Source organism: Pelophylax lessonae (assembly GCF_965119305.1).
Source record: "Pelophylax lessonae genome assembly, chromosome: 1".
Taxonomy (NCBI): Eukaryota; Metazoa; Chordata; class Amphibia; order Anura; family Ranidae; genus Pelophylax; species Pelophylax lessonae.
Window position 1 is genome coordinate 555786348 of NC_138768.1, and position 27267 is coordinate 555813614.

The 27267-nt window shown below is 40.3% G+C and overlaps 1 protein-coding gene across 2 annotated transcripts in view; it reads right to left on the minus strand.

Annotated features, from left to right (window-relative positions):
* Positions 1–27267, minus strand: part of MYO1F (myosin IF) — a 168703-nt gene that overhangs the window by 58210 nt on the left and 83226 nt on the right. For both annotated transcript variants that reach the window (XM_082263563.1, XM_082263562.1), the window contains exons 4-12: positions 25241–25335; positions 23495–23582; positions 19444–19533; positions 10349–10480; positions 7759–7893; positions 7516–7648; positions 5253–5449; positions 2860–2940; positions 748–834 (exon numbers count right to left, since the gene is read on the minus strand). In XM_082263563.1, coding sequence (XP_082119689.1) covers positions 748–834; positions 2860–2940; positions 5253–5449; positions 7516–7648; positions 7759–7893; positions 10349–10480; positions 19444–19533; positions 23495–23582; positions 25241–25335 — 1038 coding nt within the window. The remainder of the gene's footprint in view (positions 1–747; positions 835–2859; positions 2941–5252; positions 5450–7515; positions 7649–7758; positions 7894–10348; positions 10481–19443; positions 19534–23494; positions 23583–25240; positions 25336–27267) is intronic.

Below are 27267 nucleotides of genomic sequence, written 5' to 3' on the forward strand. Positions count from 1 at the left end.
ATCCTGTATATCTGCTTGTGTGCATAGCACTCATTGTACAAAACTCTTCTTATACTGGGTGAAAATAGGTTCCGATGGGACATCCTTAATTTACGGTCATATAATATCTGTTGCTATTTGCATTGAAAAGACTGATAGACTAGTGCTTCTTGATGGGGCTGTGCTTATTTGTGATTTTCTGACAATTTACAAACATCCAGTTAGGCACAGATCATAATTATTCTTTTAATAAGCTTGGAAGAAAGAAGAGACATAGGGGATATGATAGAAACTTTTAAATACATAAAGGGAATCAACTCGGTAAAGGAGGAGAGCATATTTAAAAGAAGAAAAACTACCACAAGAGGACACAGTTTTAAATTAGAGGGGCAAAGGTTTAAAAGTAATATGAGGAAGTATTACTTTACTGAGAGAGTAGTGGATGCATGTAATAACCTTCCTGCAGAAGTGGTAGCTGCAAATACAGTGAAGGAGTTTAAGCATGCATGGGATAGGCATAAGGCTATCCTTCATATAAGATAGGGCCAGGGACTATTCATACGATTCAGATATATTGGGCAGACTAGATGGGCCAAATGGTTCTTATCTGCCGACACATTCTATGTTTCTATGTTTCTATGTAATACAAATTGTATACATTTTACATTTTTTTATGCCCAATATTTTTCATACTGCTGTTTTCTATCCCGAATGACCTGTTACTAAATTACATTTAATCTGTAGTCAAACTAAGATAGAGTGCTGTACCTGTTCAGCTTTTAACGTCAATTCAATGAAGATTTGCTGCAGTTTTTCATTCACAAAATTGATGCAAAATTGTTCAAATCCATTTTTCTGTGTACAATAGAGATAAGATAAATGGTTATTAGCTTGTGAAAATTGATTTTCCAAATATCTTCAAAAGATCTTTGGTCCTACTTCTCCTTTAAATGGTGTTTTCAGTTTGTGGTGCTCAGATACAGTTAGTTTCGCTTTAACCTAAAGCCTTGTACACACGGACTGAAATTGGCTAAAATACCGTGTACAGCTGTCTGTTCTACAGAAGCCAGTCGCACGATCAGCTTCTGTCAAACGGGCATGCTGGAAAATTAGCATCTAACCAGCATCTGATCAGAGCATTGATCAGTGTGGTCTGGAGGGGTGCAGTTCCCATGTCAGAACACAAAGGAACAGCGGGGGGAGACCCAAGCACTAACATCGCTTGTGTTAGTATGGTGATCCCTCAGTTTTTTTTCTGCCCGCTGGGTTGATTTAAAAAATACTTCTAATGTGTATACAGCTTAAGAACAAAAATTAAATATATTGTGGTTTTCTAGTTTTTTTATATTTGGTGGCTTTGTTAGTTTTATTTTACAGACTTTTTTTCCTTGATTTCTACCTGATCCTTCCAATACCACACTTCCTTTCTAAAGCTGGCCATAGACTGATCGAAATTTGTCTGGTTCAGCAGGGACTACATGAATTAAATTCACTGTGTAGCTGTCCCTGCTCGACAGAAGTCGATTAGTTCGATCAACTTCTGTTGAAGGAACTTTTTCTTAATCAGCGACTGCAACCAGTCAGCTGCAACTGCTGATCAATGCATTCTGACAGTGGCTGGTGCTGCTGTCAGAATACAGTGTCCCAGTGGGGATTATTCTATCCACCTCATTTATGTGGATGAAGGAATATGTTTTTTCATTTAGGTCAATGGCTAAATGAAAAAAAAAAAAAAAAAAAACTACCTGTGTGTGGACAGCCTTATGCCCTGTACACACTATCAGATTATCTGAAGACTTTTGTCTGCAGACTTACCAAAACCATATAATATGAGGTCAAACCTAAACACTTTCAAATTGTTTGCAATCTGGCAGGCCCTTGCACTACATAGAAAAGGTAAATCTGAAGACAAAAGTCTTCAGATAATCTGATAGTGTGTACAGGGCATTAGGGTGACCTAGTACAAGAAATATGTTAGGACTATAAAACACTCACCCCTTCTCATTATCTGCATGACATAGGAGAAGGTATTCTGCAGTTCACCGGGTGAACTGCTAAAGATGCTAACTAATAAAAGTGTAGCATGGGGAGCAATCACAAAAAGATATCAGCACGTGTGTTCTGGCAGGTTCAACAGGTATTGTTTGGCACTTATTGAAATGATATAACAAAACACTTTTCACAATATATTTAGCATACTAAAAGCTAACAAATAAGAGAAGTTCATTGTTAGGGTTTGGTAGGTTCATAGAATATTCTAAGGCCTCTTGCACACTGCAGCTTAAAAATGCTCAGTACAGCATTTTTTTTTTCTGTGCTAAAATAGAGCCCATTCATTCTTATGTGCCTATGCACACAGCCGCGTAATTGAGCGCCGCTTATTCTTCAGTAAGAACAAAATAGAAAAATCTGCATTTTTGGTCAGTAATTTACGCCTGATGTGCGCAAAAACGCGTAAATACGCTTGAATGCGCGCGAATGCGCGCAAATGACCCTAAAATGTCAATTGAATATCCAGAACGCTAGAATAAATTTACGCGCAATTGCGCGAATTCGCGTGATCGCGTAAGCGTGAAAATGCACGAAAATGCGCGCATTACAATTACGCCAGAAAACGTAGATGCTCTAACAGGAGTATCGTGTGCAAGGTGCCTAAGGTTTAAGGTAGATTTATTAAATACAATTTAAAAACACTAAAGACAGTCTGACACTTTATTAGGTCTATTCATTTTTGTTACATTGTTACTATTGAGCAGAAAATAAATAACTATTTAATTAGTCAAAGATGAATTTCAGATAAAAAAAAAACTCATTATCAAACGACCACAAATGTAATAAATTAACAATTCAAATAATGCATGGGGAAATAAAGATAGGTACCTGAAAAATTTCAAACCCATAGATATCCAATACTCCAATGCTGTATTCTTCATGGGGTTTTTGCATAGCCTTATTAATTGACTAATAAAAAAACAACATGTGATCAGTTAAACTGCAAGAGATGCTGAAATATTAACTGTTAACAGAAAGAAGGAGGCAGAAATGGAAAAATAATTGATCGACACTATGTTAAACAACTTTGTGCCATTTTAACTGTTGTTCGCAAAAAGAGAATTGTAAAAATGTTTTATTTCTTTTATAAACATGATACTAAGGCAATTATAATTGTGGGCCTTTAAAGTAGAATTTCTGCCTTACACTACCCAGATATTAAGGATAAATTTGTGGCAGTGTTGAATTGTAAGTCTTTTTAACTTACTGCACATTTTCACTGGCAAGCTGTACACTTGCAGAGCACTTGAAGCAAAAGTTCTAGCTAACACTTTTCTAATTTGTAGAAAATGTGTGTGGCGAGTCTCTTACAAGAGCAAAGTTGCAGTGATGAGTCTACAGCAAGAGCTCTGCAAGCCACAGTGACCCCTGTGGTGGGATGACTATTGCACAACATAACTGAACCAGAACTTGCAGCAGATGTGCAGAATATTGCAAAGAAAGTTGATCCGGAGTCATGCAATGTGGACTTGTGAAGCCTGGCAAGTCTAACAATAGCTTAGCAAGTCACTTTCAAACTTGCAGCTCCATTGCTTGTTGGACTTGTGAAGCCTGGTAAGTCTAACAATAGCTTAGCAAGTCACTTTCAAACTTGAAGCTCCATTGCTGGGTAATTATTCTTAAAAATGTCCCCTCCTCCCTCCTGCTGCCTATTCTGCCTATCCTATGTAAAAAAGATGTGTATACTTACCATTTTTCAGTCCATTCTGTTCCTGTCATGTGATCCTGCAGCTTCAGCTTCCCTGTCTCAGTGAGCTAGGCTATGGGTGACATCACCACTTCCGGAATTCCTAGCCATTGTTAAGTGCTCCCTAACACAGAGAAGCCAAAGGTGCAGGATCACATGACCAAATAGTATACAGATCTTTTTTAAACATAGGGTATGCAGGATAGGTAGCAGGAATGGGGGAGGGGACATTTTTAGGAATAGTTAGTGTTAGGCAGGAATTACACTTTAAACTTATTATACAAACTTCTCTTTTCCATTTAACATAAGATCAATCTGTAACATAAATCAAACCTGCTCTATTACTGATCAGAGCTCTGTATTTATTCTGACTTTTCTGCTGTTACTTACAGTTTTAGCACCCCCTTATCCGTCTATAGGTGCTAAGGGCCCCTAGTGATCTGGTGGTCTGGCATTTCACCTCAGGTTTCGATTCCTAACTTTTTGTGGGCTGTGAAGAACTGGGTGGCAGTCACTTTTGAAAAGGTTAAGAGAGTTTATTTGATCTGAATAAAATTACAGTCAATAAGGAAAAGGACCTTTAAACCAGATTGGCACTTTGAGTTATTCTGACTGTTGAGCAACTGCAGCACATGAACCAGTTGGATGAGTCATCAGACTTCCTGCCATGCCCAAGCTCATGCAAAGCTTGTCCGGACACTCTTTCAGCAGACAAAGTTCCTTCCTACTACTCTAATACAAGTTCCAGGTTCACTTCTGGGTAAGGCAATGCAAGCCAACAGGCCCTGAACTCAGGCCTTCCTTCTTCAAGCACATGTGTCCTCCCCAGGCAGCAGGCTTGAGAGTACACATCTGTCTCAGGCAAGCCTGGGAGGCAAGAGAGCTTCCTGAAAATTTCCCAAATATTTATATCCTTCCCCACCATGCACATCTGGCAATAAACCTACTTGTGGTTGGCCAGGGAGATACAAATATTCATACCTCAGGCTATTGGGTCCTCTTACACTATTGCCAGAGATACTAATTAACCGGAGGCAGAAGCAAACAATATCCTGAAATTAGGGGATAACCTACAGAAAGCAGATCAATCAGGCCTAGACTGACTAAAGCCCAGCAGGACTAAATTTAGAATTTAGGACATTCATATATGGGGCAATGTCTCTACGCAGTGTTCAGCTAAATTGAAAAAGGTGGGGGAGATATGATAGCAGGTGTACAGAGGAAGATAGTGCTATTAGCTATCTTCCTCTGCATGCGTAGTCGTTCAGTAGTACATTGTGCACCAAAGAATGGTTTCTAGGATTATAACCAGAATAAGTACAGAGCAGCAGGTAATTTATACAGGGTTGATTTAGAAATATTATATTGAACAGAAGAGAGAGGGTGGAAAGTAGGCAAGGTGTGATATCAGGTTTTGGTCTGTATTTTGGTCTAACTGCCATTCTGTTTTTGGGGATGGGGACAAGCAGGCAAGTCACTTAAGGTAAATCTTATAACATCATCAGTGAGACCTACATATTTTCTGTTTACTTACTTCCACCAGGAAATCAAATATTCGGGAATACAGAGCTTTGGACAGAGCATCTCTTGTATAAGTCGCTTGTTCCACATTTAAAGTAACTGTGATGGACTCAGAACGTCCCCCCCACTTACTATCCATCTTACGGCTGGTGAGTTTATCATTTAGGCGGTCCTTATCTATACCAACCAGATAGGCAGGGAAGGCCAGCACTATAACACAATAAGACAGAGGCATGATATTTCAATTCTTGGACCAAATTATATGGCAAGATCCTACTACAAATGGCTAGAAATAAGACAATTTTCTATGCTATAATTAACACATTTAAAAATTGTGCATTCCTATACTAAATGTATGATTAAACAGTATATTGCCAAAGTGACATGGCCATAGATTGAACTTTAGTCAGAAAATCAAAGTCCTGCTAGATTCCCTTTTGCATGTATAAGAGCCTATACTGTTTAAAATCCAGTAACACACTGTCTCACCCTGCTCTGCACATACTCAGTTGCTCTCTATTTTTCAGCACTGTGCCGAATTTGTAGAGGCCGATGCGCTGACAGCTTAAAGATTTACTGCTGTTCAGGGGCTCTGGGCTTCAGCAAAATGGCAACCTCCAGCAAGAAGAAATGGGCAATCTACAGCACACACTGATTTTGGTAGCATAATTATTAATGTGGAATGTATGTTCCTTGCTAAAGAATATTATTTTCATTAGGCTGTTATGGGTAAAGTTCCATTTTAAGTTCTGGAATAGAGCACAATTCTATATAGATATCGAGTTTCAAAAACATGTCTAGAAATGTTTACTGGATGAAAATGGATTATTTATTTCTGTTACTGACAGGAATAACTTTGCTGAAGAAATATGTTTTTTTTTTGTTTTATTTCACGTCACCAATAAAGCCCTAATTAAATTTAGGTTTAAATATGTTAATTGCTAAATACATTCCAGATGCATCACAACAAAATATGTTCAAAGTTAATTCTCTTTAGAAAGCAGTCACAATTTGAGGAGAAAGCCACCGTGGCCCTCTATGTTAAAGCAATAAAGTTAAATGTAAAAAAAAAAAAAAGTAACATACAATAAATAAAAAAAAAAATGTGGTTGATTGCATCTATGTACAAAAACAACCTGATAGTTTATATTTTACCAAAAGTAAGTTATTATATTATGTTTGTGTGCACTAAAATAACTTTATTGTATTTTTTCTAAAACATGTGCTAAACGTGTGTGCTAACACCATGTGACACAGAAAATTGCAACTACCACCTTTTTATTCTCTAGGGTCTTTGCTTTCAAAACAAAATGGGGAGGGGGGGGGAACTAATATTTGGCCTAAAATGTGCTTTTTAATGTGAGCACAGAAATTAAAAATGGCTCTGGTAGCGAAGTGGTTAGGGGATGCCTTAAAACTGTATAAAAAAAATTGCAATAAGCATTTGGCAGTAGTTGCCTAGTCAGTCCCATGATTCATGCAGTCCAAATGAAACATCCAATAGGTAAATGCAAAGGATCTTGCAGCTCCTCTAGTTTATCCTCACTAGTGTAGAGTAGGTACAGGATTTTCACTGTGTGATGAAACCACATCACCCCATTACGCTGGAGCTGTCAAGCTGCGATCAGTAATGATGAAAAACAGCTTTTTTGGCTTGAGAAAGGGGAAGAACCTTGAAATGTGTTGTCATTCAGCATTAGGGAATTTAGGAAATATTGTCATCTGGCAAGGCTCTAGCTGCCTGGACTCCATCTATGTCAGCCTGTTAGCAGGTTCAGTGCACCCAGCATTACTGATCGAAGCCTTACATCTGCAGGGAAATTCCTGGGTACCGTGGCTTTATCACACTGTAAAAATCCTGTGCCTACTCCCTTCTGTTTGCTAACGAAGTGTCTGGCTACTGTATGTCAACAAATTGGCCAGTAATGCTGGCTGACATCACCGGCCAAGCAGCAAAGAAAGATCAGTTTTCCTTCCCTGCTAGACAGGGTGGTGCTGTGGGACAGAGCTGTGTATATCCTGGGACTGAATAGACAGAAATACCACTCTGTTGGCAGGTACAACAGCCCTATACATGTATTTCTTCAGTTTTTTAGTTGTCTGCCTAGTGTTTAGCTTTACCATAATTTATATTACTGAAAAAGTCAGTTGACTTTTTTTGGAGGTTTACTATTCCCTTAGATATCATAGACAGATTATAGGATGCACAATATGTTTTTTTCTCTTTTAGGTAGAACACAGTTTACTGGTAATTGATTTAAGAAAGCACTACTCACAATCAGTACATTCCACCATGGCATAGTTTCCTTGTTCTTGGAAGCTGATGTTTCCCAGATGCAAGATGCCCGCTGTTATCTGTAAGACCATCTGCTGGTGTTCTCCAGAAATACCAATGACTTGCATGGCATTCTAGTGAAACCAGATAAGGACAATGCCATGAACAAATCATAATAGTAAATGTAAATAATTCCATAAGTCGATTATTCATATTATTGGATATAGAATTCATAAATGTTTACCATCATTTCACAGAAGTCATTTTTATCATCTGTCCCATCCACTTTATATGTGTCTGACTGGTTTAGGTAGAAATAGTAATCTGGATTCATAATGCCCAAATTTTGTCTCATGTCTGGTGAAGCTCCTTCTATCAGCTTTAAAAGATCAGAAGGAATCCGTTACTTGCTTTATTTACAAAATAATGCCATACATTTTTAAAAGTTTTAAAACCTAAATCAGCTTAATTAACATTAGTGGTATAATTTAATTTCAAAATATGGTAAAAAATATTCTAAATATATTAATAGTATTCATTGCATGGGCTGCAGACATTTGGCATTACATTTTTATCCTTTTTTTTTTTTTTAATTCTTTATTTTAGAATTTTCAAATAGACACGACAGGAAGGAGCATGACAAGACAGGAAAAAATTACATTTGGAGCAGCAATCAGGTACAAATATTTGAAAACCATATGGGACTGGCATGTTCATATACACACATGAAAACAAGATGAACAAGAGGCATACATGTATTAAGGAGATCAATCTTTAGGCCCAAATGCCGGCTTGGGAGTAGCCACTATGGATACCTTGCTATTTTCCAACCAGGACCCAACAGTAAAGTGTCAGCCCCACCAAGAGATGTGGTGACCACACACAAGTGGACCCCGCTCCACTGTTCCAAATGGGAGCAAAGCAGTTGATCAACCAAAAAAGATACAAATAGGAGAGGACTAAAAGGATAAGAAAAAAGGAAACGGGGAAAAACAGACAAAAACCCAGAAGAAAGAGAAAGATAAAGTAAAAAAGGGGGGCAGGGGTTGAGTGGGGGAAAGGGTCATATGGGGGTAAAGGGGGTGGGGGAGTCTGCCTGAATGCCAGCAGTGTGCATAGTGTATAACTGGGTAAGGGGCAGTTTAGAAACACTCTAAAAGAGACTGACATTAAGGTGTGAAGGTGAAGCGTGTCCATTAAAAATATGTCTTGCAAAACTGTACTTCTGTTTGAGGTAGCCACAAGGTCCATCAAGGCTATAATATTATTACTCTTCTGTAGCCAAACACTGATAGGTGGAGGGATAGATTGTATCTGATATAGTGGCAAACAGAAGGATTTGACTGCTTTAAATAAATGGATCAAAAGAGAACATCATAGACCTAATAGTTGAGTGAGATGGAGGAAGAAAGCACCAGGGTCTCCCCCAACATCAGTAGAGGTGAAGGAGACCTTTTTCAACTCAATACCAGAAGCTACAGTACTGGACAAGACCAGAATATGTGAAGCATAGTCTCCATACATTGATGGCATCTCCAACAGTGGAAGACGAGCACTGTGGAAAAATTTCATGCAATACCACTGGGACCCCATAACAGAGTTAAAGACTATTCAAATTAATTTCCAGAATTTTGCTTAAGATAGAGGGCAGGAACAGAATACGATCCTTACCCTTTCTTCCACTGCCTTCCTTAGCATTGCTAACTTGTAACAAAGGGTCTGCTTAATCAATGCAAAATTCCTGGCAAAGTAAAAAAAATGTCCCTTGCAGCCCTGTTTTATTTACCCAATCATCCCCTCCCACAGACTCCCCCAAGCTGTGACACCTATCTCTTGTAGACAAATCCCTGCAGTTTCTACTCCCCTATGCTCTGGCATTCGCAGGTCCTCGTGTCATCAAGCACAACTTAGAGCCCATAGTCTTGTATTGGACATGAGGGTGCCGAAGAACAGTCCACCATTGGAGCATAGGGAAAAGAGCAATACCTGCCTTAGGAGCAAAGGATCGGTTAAGTAAAAATATTTCCCTCTAGACCTGAACAAGCATTTAGCTCCTGAAGTGTGGGGGCAACCCCACCACAAGGGAGGATTTTACTTTCTCCTGGAATGGGGTTTAAGATAAAGCAATAATGTGGGTTTCTCTTGATTTATTCATTTCTGTTATATCTCCAGGCTCCTCTACAAATGGTCAGGTTAATAAGGTAGGAATAAACTCCAAGTACTAGTATGTGCAAATGGCAATAACCGTTATTATTACTTCTAATGTAACAATCAGTGTTAACTTTTTCAAGACCACTACGTAGAAGTTATAGATGCCTAGATGACCAGGCTAAATTTAGCAGCATCAACATGTACCTATCTATTAATTTAGTAAAAATGTTATGACTAATTTGCATACCTAAATAACTAGTATACATTTTTAAAGGGTAAAAAAGATTTTAATTTGGTACACTACTTAAAAAAAACTGTTGTGTTTTTATTAAAGTCAGACAAATGTGCAAAAAAAAGTATTACTTTGCAGTCTACTGAAAAAAATGAGGCACTAAATGCTGTAGATACCTTTAGAACAACACTCATTGACACACCAAAAACCTGCTCATAAGTGATTGAGCCCTCAAAGATACTACACACAGCTTTGAAATGTCATAACAAAATGAGGCAACTAGTAATGACTATTTGTAAAAAACAGTTACCTGTGACATCAATGTTATTTGAAGTTTGATAGAAACTCGTTACTGTGACTTACTGCATTTTACACATGCTTAATAAATAGGCGCATACATTTACCATAGCACATAGCAATAAACATGATTTCCAAATTTCGATATATTTACCTGGTAAAAGACATGAAAATTGCGTTCACTTTCATTCTGGCTAACAACACGGGATTTTTCCAGCAGAAAGTTCGATATTTTGCCTCCATCTGGCTCCCCTCCACGGCTGAACTGTATTTCAAAGTATTTACCCTATCATAAGAAACCGAAATATTATAGCTAAAACGCCTAGGTGTGTTACTCCAGTGATTCCAGTTTTTCTTCCTATGAAACCTTCCACTAGGGAAAATCACCTAGATATAGTATTAAATACTCAATAGTTTTCTTTTGCTCTTGAATCTTCTGCTTAAAAAAAAAAAGATTCCCCAATTTCTGCTTGCTGCCATAGAGTAATCGTAGACATGACTTTGTCTTCCCAGTGCAGCTATTTCTACATAATAACATCATTCAGCATACAAGATAGTGTAGACACAGCAATTTCAAGTAGAAATGTTCATCCCTTAACCACTTCTGGACCGGAAGGTTTTATACCTCCTTAATGACCAGGCCATTTTTTGCAATTTGGCACTGCGTGATTTTAACTGGTAATTGCACAGTCATGCAATGCTGTACCCAAACTAAATTTATGTCCTTTTTTCTCAGAAATAGAGCTTTCTTTTTGGTGGTATTTGATCACCTCTGCGTTTTTTTTTGCAATATAAAAAATATCCAATAGACTCAATTTTGTCATACATTTAGGTCAAAATGTATTTAGCTACATGTCTTTGATAAAAAAGATCTCAATAAGCATATATTTAATTGGTTTGTACAAAAGTTAAAGCGTCTACAAACTATGGTGTATATACTGGAATTTACGCAGCTTTTACTGACTGCCTATCTCATTTCTTGAAGTGCTGAAATGGCAGGGCAGTACACCCCCCCAATTACCCCTTTTTGGTTAGTAGACACCCCAAGGAATGTCCTGAGTAGCACATTGAGCCCAATGAATATATAATTATTTTGTCACAGGTATTTGAAAAATGCCAAAAAAAAACAAAAACATTTTTTTTTTACACAAAGTTGGGATCTCCCCACTTCTAGGGGAGATCCGCCCTCTGTGTCCACCTCATCCCCATGCCATGGGTATATGTAGAATTACACCCTAAGATACATTCTGCTGCTTCTCCTGAGTATGGGGATACCTCATGTGTGAGACTTTTTGTCAGTCTAGCCGCGTACAGGTGGTGATGGGATTTCGGTGTCCTGTTCGTGGCTAGACTGCCAAAAAGTCTCACACATGGGATGTCACTGTACTCAGGAGAAGCAGCTGAATGTATTTTGGGGTGTCATTTTACATATACCCATGGCCTGTTTGAGCAATATATAATTTAAGTGACAAAACAAAAACAAAAAAAAAACATTTTTGTAATTTTCCTGAAACTTGTGGCAAAATATAAAATATTCCATGAACTCAACATGCCTCTCAGCAAATAGCTTGGAGTGTCTACTTAACAAAATGCGGTCATTATTTTGGGGGGGGGGGGTTTGTGCTATCTTGACAATTAAGGGCCTCCGAAACTGTGATAGGTAGTGAGGAAGTAAAAGAAGCAATTTACGCCCTTAGAAAACCTGAAAGCGGTGTTTGGTTTTCGGGGTCCCGTACACAGTTAGGCTCCCAAAAAGTCTCACACATGTGGTATCCCTGTACCCAGGAGAAGCAGCAGAATGTATTTAGGGGTGTCATTCCGCATATACCCATGGCGTGTGTGAGCAACATATCATTTAGTGACAACTTTGTGTAAAAAAAAAAAAAAAGGAGAAGCAGCAGAATGTATTTAGGGGTGTCATTCCGCATATACCCATGGCGTGTGTGAGCAACATATCATTTAGTGACAACTTTGTGTAAAAAAAATTTACCTGAAACTTGTGTCAAAATATAAAATATTCCATGGACTTAACATGCCTCTCAGCAAATAACTTGGGGTGTCTACTTTCCAAAAAGGGGCAATTTTGGGGGTGTTTGAACTGTCCTGCATTTTATGCCCAATATTAGAAGCTTATGCCACACATCACCCACTCTTCCAACCAGTTGAAGACCAAGCCTTTTCTGACACTTTTTGTTTACATGAAAAACTATTTTTTTTCACTAGAAAATTACTTTTTAACCCCCAAACATGATATCTTTTTAAAAGTAGAGGTCCTACACAAAAATAATAGTGGGTGTTGCAACGATATTGCGCAGAAATTTTCCAAACACAATTTTTTTGGGAAAATAAAACACTTTTCTAAATTTACAAATACACTATATATTGCCCAATTGTTTGGTATAATAGAAAAGATACCAAACAAGACATGCTTTAAAATTGCGGCAACAAACTACGTACATTTTTAGAAGGTTACCGCTTTAGATTTACAGAGGAGATTGAGGGCAAGAATTACTGCCCTCAATCTCACTTTCGTGGCGATACCTCACATGTATTCTGCAATTGCTGTTTACATATAACACCAGGCCGATGCTTTTGTTCGCCTTTGCGCGTAAACACGGGGTACAGGGGTGCTTGCATTTTTCTTTTTTTAATTATTACTTATTTTGCTTTTTTATTTTGACACCTTCCCTTTTAGTTTTTTCTTTTTTTTAATAATTTTTATTGTAAAAAAATTTAAATATCCCCTATGATAGCAATAAGTAGTGACAGGTACTCTTTAAAAAAAAAAAGTTAGGGTCTATTAGACTCTAGATCTCCCCTCTGCCCTTAAAGCATCTGACCACACCAAGATTGGTGTGATTAGATGCTTTCCCAATTTTCCCAATTTCCCAATGGCGCTGTTTATATCTGGCGAAACCAAAGTCATGAAATGCTTATAGCTTCTGGTATCTTAGGTCATAGAGATGATTCTGGTCTCCAATCAGCTCTATGGTCAGCTGACGGAACCACAGCGAATGCAGTCTCGGGTTACCGCTGTGGGACAGGAGAACCCAAGAAGACTGTGGAAGGGGCGTGAGTCTCCTCCCACTGCTTCTAAAACAGTCTAGCGGCTAATTATCTGCTAGGATTGCTTTTACTTGAAAGCCGACCGCTGGCTATAAAAAAAAGTATCCAAGATGATGCCTAAATCTGCAGGCATCATCCTAGTATGACCACTCAAAGTCCAGCGACGTACCAGTACGTTGCTGGTCCTTGTTGGACATATATTGTAAGGTTCTTTTTTTTTATGCAGCCTGTGGGCTTAATGAAAAAAGAGAACCTCTATTCACATCGATCGATGCGGATGAAGAAATATCTGCCAGAAAGTATGTTGTATGCCCACCATTAGACCTTCCAGTATCCACCCACTTCTAGGGGAGATCCGCCCTCTGTTTCCACCTCATCCCCTATGCTTCGCCATATATTCTCTTTTTTTTAACTGTGGTGGTGAAATCATCTCCTACAGCACTGCAATCCTTGATTTACGTTTATGCTGAGAGCAAATGCTGTCGCTGTCAGAATAAACAAATCAATGCTGCAGCTGATGGGCATATATGCAAAGCAAACAATGGTTAATAAAACACAGTAACAATAAATCATTACAATATAATAGTGTACAGTGCAGTAAAACAGTAGAATGGTGGTATCTGCAAAGAAAACTATGGTTAACAATGAAAAACACAGCAACAATAAAACATTACATTAAATTACATACAGTATAGTAGAATGGTGGTATCTGCAAAGCAAACTATGGTTAACAATGAAAAACAGTAACAATAAAACATTACAGTATAACAGTATATAATAAAGTACAGTAAAAGAGTAAGAACAAAAAATTAACTCAATAAAATTACAACTATTTTGGGCTTTTTTATTTTTTTTATAACTTTTTTTACGCTTTTTTTGTAACTGTAAAAAAAACTTTAGATGTTTCAGGCTAGGGACTCTCAAAATACGATAGCCATCTAACATCTTTCGAGACCCTGTGTGAAAGTGTGACCTAGACTGTGCCGTGCTGTACCCTATACTAATACTCTACTAGTGTGTGGTAGCGACTGAAACAGTCCCTGATGCAGAGACCAGGTTGGCCAGGACAGGAGGAACAGAAATAGCGGGTGTCACGCCTATATCCGCGTTTTCCACAGACATGACATTTTCTTTGGGGTGCTCTTTGGGTAGGGGTACCAGGGAGGACATCTGGAAAATGCCTCTCATGCAGCTGGCTCACTGCATCTGGATTGAGAGTTTGGGCCACAGCACCTTCTGGATACAGAAGGGCTGTGATGATCTCTTCCTGAAATTTTAGGAAGGATCCACTTCTTCCTGATGCTTTGTATAGCACATAAGCTTTCAGAAGAGCAAATTGGAATAAGTATACAGCCACTTTTTTGTACCAGTGTCTGGCCTTACGAGCAATTAAGTACTGCACTATAATCTGGTCATTGAAGTCCACCCCCCCCCCATGTTAAGGTTGTATTCGTGGACACAGAGGGGCTTCTCAACATCATCAGTTGCCGTTGCAATTTGGACTGTCGTATCTGCGTGAATGGAGGACAGAAAAAAAACATTCCGTGTGTCCCTCCACTTCACTGCAAGCGATTTGTTGGGAATCTACAAGTTGTTGGGGCAAGCCTCGGCGGTTAGGTCGCATGGTGCCACATGTGCCAATTCCGGAATAAAAAAGGTGACTAAAAAATGGCACGCTTGTGTAAGAATTGTCCACGTATAAATGGTACCCCTTTCTGAATAGGGGTGACACCGAATCCCAAACAAACTTGCCGTTGCTCCCCATGTAGTCTGGGCAGTTGGGGGGCTCCACATTGCTATCTTTTTCCTCATAAACCCGGAAACTACATGTATATCCTGTTGCCCTGTCACAGAGCTTATACATCTTGACCCCATACCTGGCACGCTTGCTGGGGAGAAACTGTTTGAAAGCAAGCCAGCCAGAAAATTTAATCAGGGACTCATCGACGCAGACAGCTTGTTGGGATCTCTACAAGGCTGTAAACTTTTTGTTGAAGTGATTTACGAGGGGCCGAATTTTGCTTGTCATATCCAGGATCACCCCGAGGACAGCAGAGTTCATTGTCCCTGAAGTGCATGAACCGTAAGATTTGCTTGTATCTAGTCCTGGTCATGGCAGCAGAGAACACGGGCATATGATGAATTGGGTTAGTGAACCAATAGGACCGCAACTCACTCTTTTTAGTAATGCTCATGAGGAGGGATAGGCCCAGAAAGGTTTTAAATTCGGAAACAGTGATACATTTCCATGCAAATTCTCTGGCAAGGGTCAAATTTGGATTTGCGGCGATGAATTGATCGGTATATAAATTGCTTTGTTCCACAATAGATCTGTACAGATCTTATGTGAAAAATAGCTAACAAAAACCAAGTGGAGTAAAATCGGCTGTTTCCACCTGAATTCGGGCCAGTGAACGGGGGAAATACAGGCGCTGCAGAAGTGGTGGGCTCCCAATCAGGATTTGCAAGCGCATCAGGAAGGACACTATGGGCTCTACGGGCCTGTCTTTGAATTATTGGTGGCTGCGGGACACTACTTGTGCTAGCCACCACACCAGCTTGAACTGCACATATGTGACTCGCCAATTCACCAAGTGTTACTGCAGTGCTGGTTTGACTATGACCAGGGTGTACTAGGCCGCTGGTGCTTGCCAGTTTGCTAGAAGGTTACATAGTTACATAGTTACATAGTTAGTGAGGTTGAAAAAAGACATAAGTCCATCCAGTTCAACCTATGATGTGTGTGTGTGAGGTTGAGAGCACTATTACCCTGCTGCATTTCAGAACCCTGCGATTGTTGCACCTCAGCAACAGAAGAGTGGGGTCAGGTATGCCTGACCTTAGCAGGGACCACTACTCCGTCCTCAGAGCTATCTGTCAGGGTGCCGCTGCTCTCTACAGGTTTGAATACTGAGCTTGATTCTGACAGTGAGGCTTCCCCATCGCTCTCTTCTGTCATGCTCAGCATTGTGTATGCCTCTTCTTCACTAGTGTACCTCTGTTTGGACATCTTTGCCAATATATTGTTAGGTACCTAGTGTGACTCACAGGTAAAAAAGCACCTGGTTGCCAAGGACTGTTTGAACAGATACCAAAAAATGTAACTGCTAGTGCTAGCAGAGATCAGGCCTGACTCTGCTAATGCTGTGGTGTAGTGTGCTGTGTATTGGAAGTGACAGTAATCTGCTGATACTGCACTTCTTTCTGGATGAGCGAAGGGGCTAAATGCAGGTTCTGGCAGGTGTCAGGGCTGATCCTACTAACGCTGCGTTTTGGGAACACTATACTAAACTATTGGGGACGCTAGTATAGTTCTGATCAGATCAAAGATATTGATCCGTTCAGACACTATACTAGCAATGGAGGTGTTTAGTGTGTGTGTGTCACTGGCAATCAAAGAGTTAAAATGTATTACTAAATATGCGGTGGGCAATCTGACGCTGTCTTGTATTGATGCTAACTAATGTTAACACTAACTGATGTCACCTGTGACACTAATATAGTGATCAGAAAAAAGATCTTTACACTATAATAGTGACACTGTGACAGGATAATGAAGGGGTTAACTGGGGGTGATCAGGGGGTTAAATCTTTATAAGGGGATGTATGGCGGGTACCCTAAATCTATCTGGGACAGACACTAACTACCACTAACTGTCTCTCACACTAACTGAAGTCACAAGTGACACTAATACAGTGACCAGTAAATTATCTGTATACTGTATATAGTGCCACTCTAACAGGGCGTGAAAGGGTTAACTGGGGGGTGATCAGGGGGTTAAATATGTGCCTATGTGTACTGGTGTCAGTGAAGTGCTTCTGTACTCACTGTCTGATGCTCTCTTCTCTCACGCTGGAACCAAAAAGGGCTCCAGGAGAGAAGATTGCATAATTTCCTGTGCCTGTGTTTAAATTACACAGGCACAGAACACTCTGTAATTGGTCAGAACCGATCACCAGGTCCAGAGAAAAAATCATTGGCCTTGACCTGATGACTGATCCGTTCTGAACTGAATCAGAACATCACGGAGACGGTGGGCACCCGCGCCTCCTACCCCCGTGCCCAACTGACATACAGTTACGTCGGTTTGTGCAGCTGAGCCACATTGCCGCAGTAAATCTGCGGGGGGTGGTCGGCAACTGGTTAAAGGGAAGTTAAACTCCACTTTTTAACTTGTACCTACATGTAAGCCTATAATAAGGCATACCTGTAGGTACAGAGAAAATCTCCTAAACTTGCACTGTTTAGGATATATTCACACAACATGAAGCCGATGACGTGAATGGTGCATGTACTTTGACGGGATGGCATACCGTGCCGGACCTTCAGAGCTCTCTGCCGGAGCCGAGGGCTCCCATGCCCTTGGGCGGGAGTGACGTCATCACGGCCCCATCCATTCATACAGCCCGAGCCCGTGAACCTTGAAGGTAGACCAAGTGAAGATGGCAGCACCGGGGAGCCATGACAGCGCTGCACTGGAGGGCTCTGTGTATAGGTAAGTGTGCCATAGTGTACTAGTATGCGGTGCAAAGTAGAACTAAACTGCAGGGGGGCCCATTGTTTTTTTTGTTATGCTGGTGGTTTACTCCTGCTTTAAAGTAGACCTAATCCTCAAAATGACGTAAACCTATTTTAGGCTTGTGAAGATGGGTAAATTAGGAATACTAGAAGAGCTTAAATATTTACTTTTCCTGGAGAAAATCTAGGTTCTCTCAAAAGCTAATCCCATCACTGAAAGTTTTGTTCATAGGATTCAAGTTCCGATTCCCTTTCAGCACACATATGACCAAAAGACTTTTGGTTCTGCGATCAGCACTGGAGCTGCATGTTTTACAGGACAACTAAGCATTTCACCCCTTCTATTACACTTTCTTTACAACAAAAATGTTAAGATAGTTTTAAAGATGTGGGAGGTGTGATAGCGGAGAGGACGGCAGCCCCTCTTATCCCTCCTCCAATAGACATGTCACACCCCAGTGACATCAAATGTAAGAGGACAGCCTTTAATGACCGTTACGTTCTACAAGCTTTCAATCACCTGGAGCTTTAAGTGAAGCAAGCTATACAGACCCTGCCAAAGTCGGTGAGGGAATTTGAAGCAGAGGATCGGTTTAATATTTGGATCACTATGTCTGTGTGACCCCCTTTAATCAAGGGGTCATATATTTCTGGTAAGAAGTACCTTGTAAGAGCACTGGGTGAAAGTGTGGAGGTGGAGGCTTTACAATCACTCCTATCAAGTCTATGCTTCTTTAAAAAAATTGTTGCTGCTAACCACTGGACTTTTTTATTGATATTAAGCACTTTAAGACTCTTATATTTATAATTATATTTATTTGCACAAGCACACTTTATTGAGAACACTAATGTGTTGAGTGCAATATATTCACTATTTTCTATAGTTTTAAAGCTCCAGTTTTGTTAGGAAAAAGCAAGATTCTCCTGGTGGACTATATTCAGTGTAAAAATGTTAGCAAACGTTCTTGTAATTTCTTGCGCTTCTGGGTTCTGAACACGTTAATGTCTATCTTACCATGTCTCCAATGGCAGGAAAAAAAAGCTGACAGGGGTCTTACCCCTTACCTATACTAACCATTGCCAACCTTCATTATTAAAAATCCTGGTTGCATATTGTTTCCATGTCTGTGCCAGGAAATTTGTTTACAGCAAAAATTTAATTCCAATTGCATGGGATGTCTCCAGTTTGACTTACATTTTTCGGAAGAGCATCAAGCATTTCAGAAAAATGGTTCTCAATTATGACCTAAAACATACAAAATGTGCTAATTCTGTCTAGTTATGGAAATTTTTTTAAAACTGTTTTCCATTATGGCCCAATAAAAACAAAAAGTACACATTTCTATTTCTCATTTTCCATAAATCACATGCATGCGATTCTTCATGTGTACAGTGCAGAAAAGCAGGTAACATGGTTAGTACGCTCCTTTTGTACATACTGGGAGACTTATTGGCAAGAGGAAGCAGTAGAGGGTCCTCACTGGACCTCTTGTTCCTAGGTCTTATAGCAGCCACCTTGATCTACTGCAGATAAAACCTTTACCAAACTCTTGGAAAGGACCTGGGTCAGAGCACGCACTTTCAGCATTATGCACAGTAATGCACCTGCCCATAATTAGCACCAGGTTTTTATCCATCATTGATACACTACTCCACACACTTACAAATCGACTTGAATTGTTGTTCCTGACTGTCTTGGCATTGCCAAATGCTTCAAGAAGTGGGTTCGACTGGAGAATGATATCTTTTACGTGCTGGAAAACAAAAATGAGGGAACAATTCAAACATTACATTAACATTCTACTCACAGATATTTGATAATGCTAATTTCAGCAGGACTGGGTAACTATTATGAGATTTGGTAAGAGACAAGTGTGTTGGTTGGTTTGGATTATCCTGACCAACAGTTACTGTTCTCTGAAACAACACTGGTGGAAGGAGCACCTACTTAGTGTATAGAAGTGCACAATAATGCAAGAGTGTGTACTGTATATCAATGCTGTATTCTCTCAAAAGATATACATCGTTTTGTATATCAGATCAATCTAAATCAAATCAATATTTGCTGTGACTATCCTTTGGCTTCAAACCAGCATCAATTCTTACACTTGCACTCTTTCACAAGGTCAGGGATTTTGTAGGATTAGAATCAGATGATGATTAACCAATTGTACCATGCAGGTGCTAATGGTCACCAATTTCATATGCAGGTTAAAACACGGTCATTACCTAAAACAGAATCCAGTGGGACTCGGATACACCCATCCACTGTCTGGAGAGGTTTTGCCAATAAAATCAAAGAACTGTGGCCAAAATGCCATACCTCTGATGTAGAAACAAGACTAAGTGACTCAACTATACCCAAAAACATAGGAACTGGAGTGCACAATAATGGCAGCAGGTGCTCTGGACTGATGAGTCAAAATTTGAAATTTTTGGCTGTAGCAGGAAGTACAGTATCTCACAAAAGTGAGTACACACCTCACATTTTTGTAAATATTTTATTATATCTTTTTATGTGACAACACTGAAGAAATTAAGCTTTGCTACAATGTAAAGCAGTGAGTGTACAGCTTGTATAACAGTGTAAATTTGCTGTCCCCTCAAAATAACTCAACACACAGCCATTAATGTCTAAACTGCTGGCAACAAAAGTGAGTACACCTCTAAGTAAAAATGTCCAAATTGGGCCCAGTTAGTCATTTTCCTTTCCCCATGTCATGTGACTTGTTAATGTTACAAGGTCTCAAGTGTGAATGGGGAGCAGTTGTGTTAAATTTGGTGTTATCGCTCACATTCTCTCATACCGGTCCCTGGAAGTTCCACATGGCACCTCATGGCAAAGAACTCTCTGAGGATCTGAAAAAAAAGTCCCATGCTGAGCATGAGTGCCCAGCGTCATATCCAGAGGTTGTCTTTGGGAAAAAGACGTATGAGTGCTGCCAGAATTGCTGCAGAGGTTAAAGGGGTGGGGGGTCAGCCTGTCAGTGCTCAGACCATATGCTGCACACTGCATTAAATTGGTCTGCATGGCTGTCGTCTCAGAATGAAGCCTCTTCTAAAGATGATGCACAAGAAAGACCACAAACAGTTTGCTGAAGACAAGCAGACTAAGGACATGGATTACTGGAAACATGTCCTGTGGTCTGATGAGACCAAGATAAACTTATTTGGTTCAGATGGTGTCAAGTGTGTGTGGCGGCAACCAGGTGAGGAGTACAAAGACAAGTGTGTCTTGCCTACAGTCAAGCATGATGGTGAGAGTGTCATGGTCTGGGGCTGCATGAGTGCTGCCGCCACTGGGGAGCTACATGATAACGACCCCAAACACACCTCCAAGATGACCACTGCCTTGCTAAAGAAGCTGAGGGTAAAGGTGATAGACTGGCCAAGCATGTCTTCAGACCTAAACCTTATTGAGCATCTGTGGGGCATCCCCAAATGGAAGGTCTCTAACATCCACCAGCTCCATGATGTTGCCATGGAGGAGTGGAAGAGGACTCCAGTGGCAACCTGTGAAGCTCTATTGAACTCCATACCCAAGAGGGTTGAGGCAGTGCTGGAAAATAATGGTGGCCACACAAAATATTGACACTTTGGGCCCAATTTGACCATTATAACTTAGGGGTGTACTCACTTTTGTTGCCAGCGGTTTAGACATTAATGGCTGTGTGTTGAGTTATTTTGAGGGGACAGTAAAGTTACACTGTTATACAAGCTGTACACTAACTATTTTACATTGTAGTAAAGTGTAATTTCTTCAATATTGTTACATGAAAAGATATAATAAAATATTTACAAAAATGTGAAGGGTGTACTCACTTTTGTGAGATACTGTATGTCCATATCATCAAATGTCTTTTGCCTGTATGAGCAAAATGTTGTGAGATGTTGTCAAATATGCTTATTAGATATGATAAAAACCACAAGTTTATTTCACGATATGAAACATAAAATTATTTGCATGTACTTGTATTGATCAGACTCACCAGTTTTCATTTTCTTATCTGCCTCTGTTCTGGGTCAGTTACTCAGAAAAAAACTAAATCTATTGGATTAACAGAACATCTAGGCAACTAGAGTGTTCAAAAGGAGAGTTTTGTAATAGCAACTTACTTATTTTCACGACTGAAAATGAATTAGAACTATAGGCAAAACTTTGTTTTTCATTTTGGATAGAGTAAACAGAGTTTAGGAAGGGAGTAAAGGAACAAACCCATCAGTTTTTTTGCCATCTGTGCCCCATTGAGAAGATATACCTTCACTCAGGGGTGCTGTTAGAAATCACGGGGCCCCATACAGCCTACCTAGCCGCCCCCCCCCCCCCGAATATGTCAAGACAAAATTTTCACTAGAAATACACTAAAATCATAATTAGTGGACACGAACATAACTGAGAACCTGTGTGAATTAGCCCTCTTTAATTGTTTTTTACATTTTTTTAAAAAAAAATTATATATTTTTATAAAAATGTTGAAATGTTTAAAATAATTTTATTTTCCAATTTTTTAAATTATTTTTTACAATGTTTAATTATTATTTTGTTTTTTACAATCTGTTATTTTTTTTACAGGATGTGGGGGGGGGGGGGGGGGGGTGCTGGCACAGTGAAATAGGGGCACACGGGGAAGGGGGGGATTAGAAGCAGGCAGAGCAGGGAGGGGGATCAGGAATGATGCCCTGTGTCTGTGTCTCTCCCCGAAGCAGCTGAAAGCTGGCAGGAGGAGAGAAACTGGTTTTCAGCTGCTGCCGAGAGCCACACAGGGCTACCTTCCTTAGTTGCCCCTCCGCCCGACCTCACCGATTCCCTGTGCTGTTGGGGCCCCCTGTGCGCCCAGGTCCCCTACGGGAGGACTGGTGGTCCCCCCCCCCCCCCCCTTTCAGTGGCCCTGCCTTCATTTCCTTTCCCATAACCAACCAGGAAGTGAGAGGAAGTCCCTGCAAATGTATTAAATTTTATTTAAATACATTTTAGTGTCCCCATTGGAAGATTTCCCCTCTATTAATATTCTGAAGACAGCCCAAAATTTGGAATTTTCTTTTACTTTCCATTTTGATGATAACAATAAACAGAAGAAATATAGAGGGTAAATCTCCCTAGCAGGGGCAGATGTAGTAAAAGAAACGTATGTGTTCTAAGGTATCTCCACTCTACCCGAAACTGAAAAAAAGTTTTGCCTTTAGAAATGCTATAATAGTATTGCAGGCAGAGCTGCTGTAAAGAATGCAAAGAATTACATGCGATTTGGACAGGAATGCGATGGGATTCCTGTGCGAATCGCATTCGGTTTCCCCACTGCTCTTGTGTGAACCCAGGCTTCTCATAGGGATTTCAGCCTGTGTTCACACAGCAGCAATGCATTCTTGTTCAAATTGCATGTGATGCTTTGCAGTGCGATTTGCGCCCATTCATTTTGTATTGATGCCAATCGCACCGCAAAGTTTTGGTTTCGGTATCTGGAGCATCTTCACAAGTACTAGTAAAATACTCAGTATCGGGGTATCCCTGCTTTTAACATTCCATCTTGGAATAATTGTACTTTCCCACTCAAAAGCCACATATACTGTTAGAAATACGTTCAAGTTTCCATCCTGCATTTTTCTGATCACTGCGGTTGAAAACAATATGACCCCATTAATGATTAGAAAATCAAAATCTTCTGGCTGGAGATATTAGAACAACATATAGTAATGCCTGATAATAATTCACAATACCTGCACTTTGCTTCCTCCTCCAGACACTTTGGATATGTAGCCCATAATGTACTTAGCAGCCACCGTTTTTCCTGCTCCACTCTCACCACTGAAATAGCAAAACATGACATTAATATTTCATTATTTTGGCAAACAACTAAATACACAGATGAAATAAATATAATGGCATTTTACCTATTAAAGGGTATGTTTTCCTATTCATCTATTCCTGAGATCTACACAGCATAGCCTGGTGGATAACACCACTTTCTTTTACAGCTTAGACTTTAGGCCTCGTTCACACCATGTGCAGAGATGTCAGTTTTTCTGAATGCCTTCTGCAAGGGCACAAAAAAAAAACAATTGTTTTCTATGTGCCTTGTTCACACTACACTATCAGTTATTCTGCATGTATGGTGTGAATGAGCCCTTAAAAGGCATAAAGTGGTGTCCTCCCCACGCCCCCAGCTTGCGGACTGGACAATAGATATGCAGCACAGCAGCAGACTGATAAGGTCATCTCTCTGCTCATTTGGCTCTTTCCCATAGATGTGCGCAGCCTATTGTATTAGGGTGTACACCCTAAAGCTCAAACACATGTGTGTGCGTCTACTTATACTGTATATGACCCCGGCACATTGATCTCACTTTCAGAACAGTGAAAGAGCGTAAACACCTCGTATGACATAGCCAGCAAGAGAGAGATCTTTCCAATTTTCCTGCCGCCACATAGAATGATAATACTAATGTGCATGGGGTGATTAGGGGGTGCCCAGGCACACATGGCACACCCTGTGCGCACGCCTATGTTCTTTCCTTTTCCTTTTCTATCATTGTGTGCCCTGTACTCTATTTACCTTTGCTGTACAAAAGAGTACATGATGCTAATTTTATGTCAAATTCAGGTACTTACACTGGTTTTATTGCATTTAAAATCCAATTGTACCTTCAGTTTAAATGAGTTGAATACATTCTAGGAGCATCGAAACAAAAGAGGTAAAAAGTCTTCCAATTTGTTTTCTTTAAAAATCAAACAGAGTCTCAGTAGAAAGTCTGTGTCCCCTTAGCATGTTGTACAGTTGGACCTTTACTCTCTGTTGGGAAGCAGTGATCTCTAAGGCCAGCCATACACGGTTCAAATCTTGGCCAGTTCAGCAGGAATCGTCTGAGATTCGAACCATTAATGGGCAGGCTGAAAGTACCAAGTTAATCGATCTATCAACTTGGGTACAACTAGCCTACTGGATTCTCTACTATAGCCACTAGTGATAATCCCTGTCTTCCCCCAGTGGGAAAGGCTTCTCCTGGAAAAGACAATTGCTGATTCCCCCATCAAAACTGTCTGTGTTGATGGGGGAATCGTGCAGATTTCCTTCCTACACCCATGGTATTTGCACCGTGTATGGCCGGTCTTAACTTGCAACACCCCCTGCTGAGTCCTAGCCAAACTTCCAATCAGCGGGGGGCATGAGTTTTGTTAAATTAGCTTTGCTGATTGCAGAGATTTAGGTCTGATTCTATAGGGGCCATGTCACACCTATGCATTGAGGCAATTGCTTCCACACGATGAGAGTCTGGCTCCTCAGCTGCTGCCAGGGAACAGGCTGTTTTACTAGGCTGTGGCTGCTTTAGAAATAAAATGAATTGTAGGACTTTGAACAGCTTTTGTTTTGAAGACATTGGAATATATTTAGTTTATTAATACTAATGAGGGAAGGAGTACTTAAAGAAAAAAAAAAAAAAACAGACACTGAATCATATCCTCACCTTATGATGACACATTGGTTCTCGCTATCAATCAGCATGTTACGATACATGTTGTCTGTTAATGCATAGATATGGGGAGGATTCTCATACTGCGCCTAAAAAAAACAATTTTGTGTAAGTCTGTTAATATTGCCTGACATGTTAAAGGAAACCTAAGTACTAAGGGAGTTTTGTAGGCTGACCCTGCTAACCCTCTTCTAAAAATACTAGTTGCATGCCTGTTTCTGGCATCAATACTTTTTCATTAATTGTCTACAAACAAGCATGTAGCATGTGAAGTCAGAAAAAAAGACAATCAATATGCACCAAGAAGATAGGAATAAAAATGTGCCAGGAAGAAATAAAACATGCTACATTAAATGCGAATAATTGCGCAGCATTGTAAGCATGTGCATGCGCAAGTCAAAGAGCATGCCCAAACCAGAGTCTAGGTTGTTGGCATTTTTTTTTTCATCTAATTAGAGCATTTTAATTCTCATCTGCTTGACATTTTTTTCTACACATTTGTTAATTGATTTCAATCTATTTAAAAAATGTTGATTCTTATGATCTATCTGTATGTATCAGTTTTTTTTCTCCAAACACACACCAGTCTACAGGTATGTATAGACCAAATCTACATACTTATCTCATTGATAATGATGCAGATGAAAGAGATCTTAGCTGGAACAAGCATTCCATTTTTTAAATATATATGATTTCCAGGTTATTTCTTGTAATTGCTTTCTGAATTTTTTAAAATCACAAGAATTAGATGATGGACTCCTTGTATGCATAACATTTTATAGGCAAACTCTTATAAGAGGAAGTATTGATATAATACAGTTAAATATACATAACCGGTCAGTTTATTGCTGACTAAATGCTCAAAACATACATTACCAAAAGTATTGGGGCGCCTGCCTTTACACAGACATAAACTCTTTAATGGCATCCCAGTCTTAGTCTGAAGGATTCAATATTGAGTTGGCACACCCTTTGCAGTTATAACAGCTTCAACTCTTCTGGGAAGGCTGTCCACAAGGTTTAGGAGTGTTTCTTTGGGAATGTTTGACCATTCTTCCAGAAGCGCATTTGCGAGGTCAGGCACTGATGCGGACAAGAAGGCTCGGCTCGCAGTCTTCGCTCAAATTCATCCCAAAGGTGTTCAGTCAGGTTGAGATCAGGACTATGTGCAGGCCAGTCAAGTTCCTCCACCCCAAACTCATTTATCCATGTCTTTATGGACCTTGCTTTGTGCACTGGTCCAAATCATTTAACGGAGGGAGGATCATGGTGTGGGATTGTTTTTTGGGGTTGGGCTTGTCCCCTTAGTTCCAGTGAAGGGAACTTCTAAGGCGTCCGAATAGCAAGACATCTTGAATACTTTCATGCTCCCAACTTTGAGCGAACAGTTTGGGAATGGCCCCTTCCTGCTACAATATGACTGTGCACCAGTGCACAAAGCAAGGTCCATAAAGACATGGATGGGCGAGTTAGTGGTAGAGGAACTTGACTGGCCTGACCTCAACTCGATAGAAAACCTTTGGGATGAATTAGAGTGTAGACTGTGAGCCAGGCCTTCTCGTCCAACATTAGTGCCTGACCTCACAAATGTGCTTCTGTAAGAATGGTCAAACATATGCTGAATCTCTCCCCCTCCCCCCCCCCCGGGCCAGCCCAGTCCAGCCAATTTACTCTTAACTGGCTGGCTTCTACACGTGCAAGGCTCTGCTCCGCTTGCTCAGTCTGACCTGCTGCGCTGCTGTGTGGGGGAGGGATCGGCGCCGTGACCGTCTTGCAGTCAGATGATCCGCCGCCCGCCGGATGTGACATCATGCCGCTCACAGCGGCTGATGTAGGAAAGCATAGGACCGTCGGTGGAGCGCAGCAGTGGCCGGGGCTGTAGCGGCTATCATCACAGCGGCCCCAATGCTTAAAGCGGCCCCAGGGTCGGCGGCCCACCGGGAAATTTCCCGGTATCCCGGTAGGCCAGTCCGGCCCTGTCAAACATTCCCATAGAAACACTCCTAAATCTTGTGGACAGT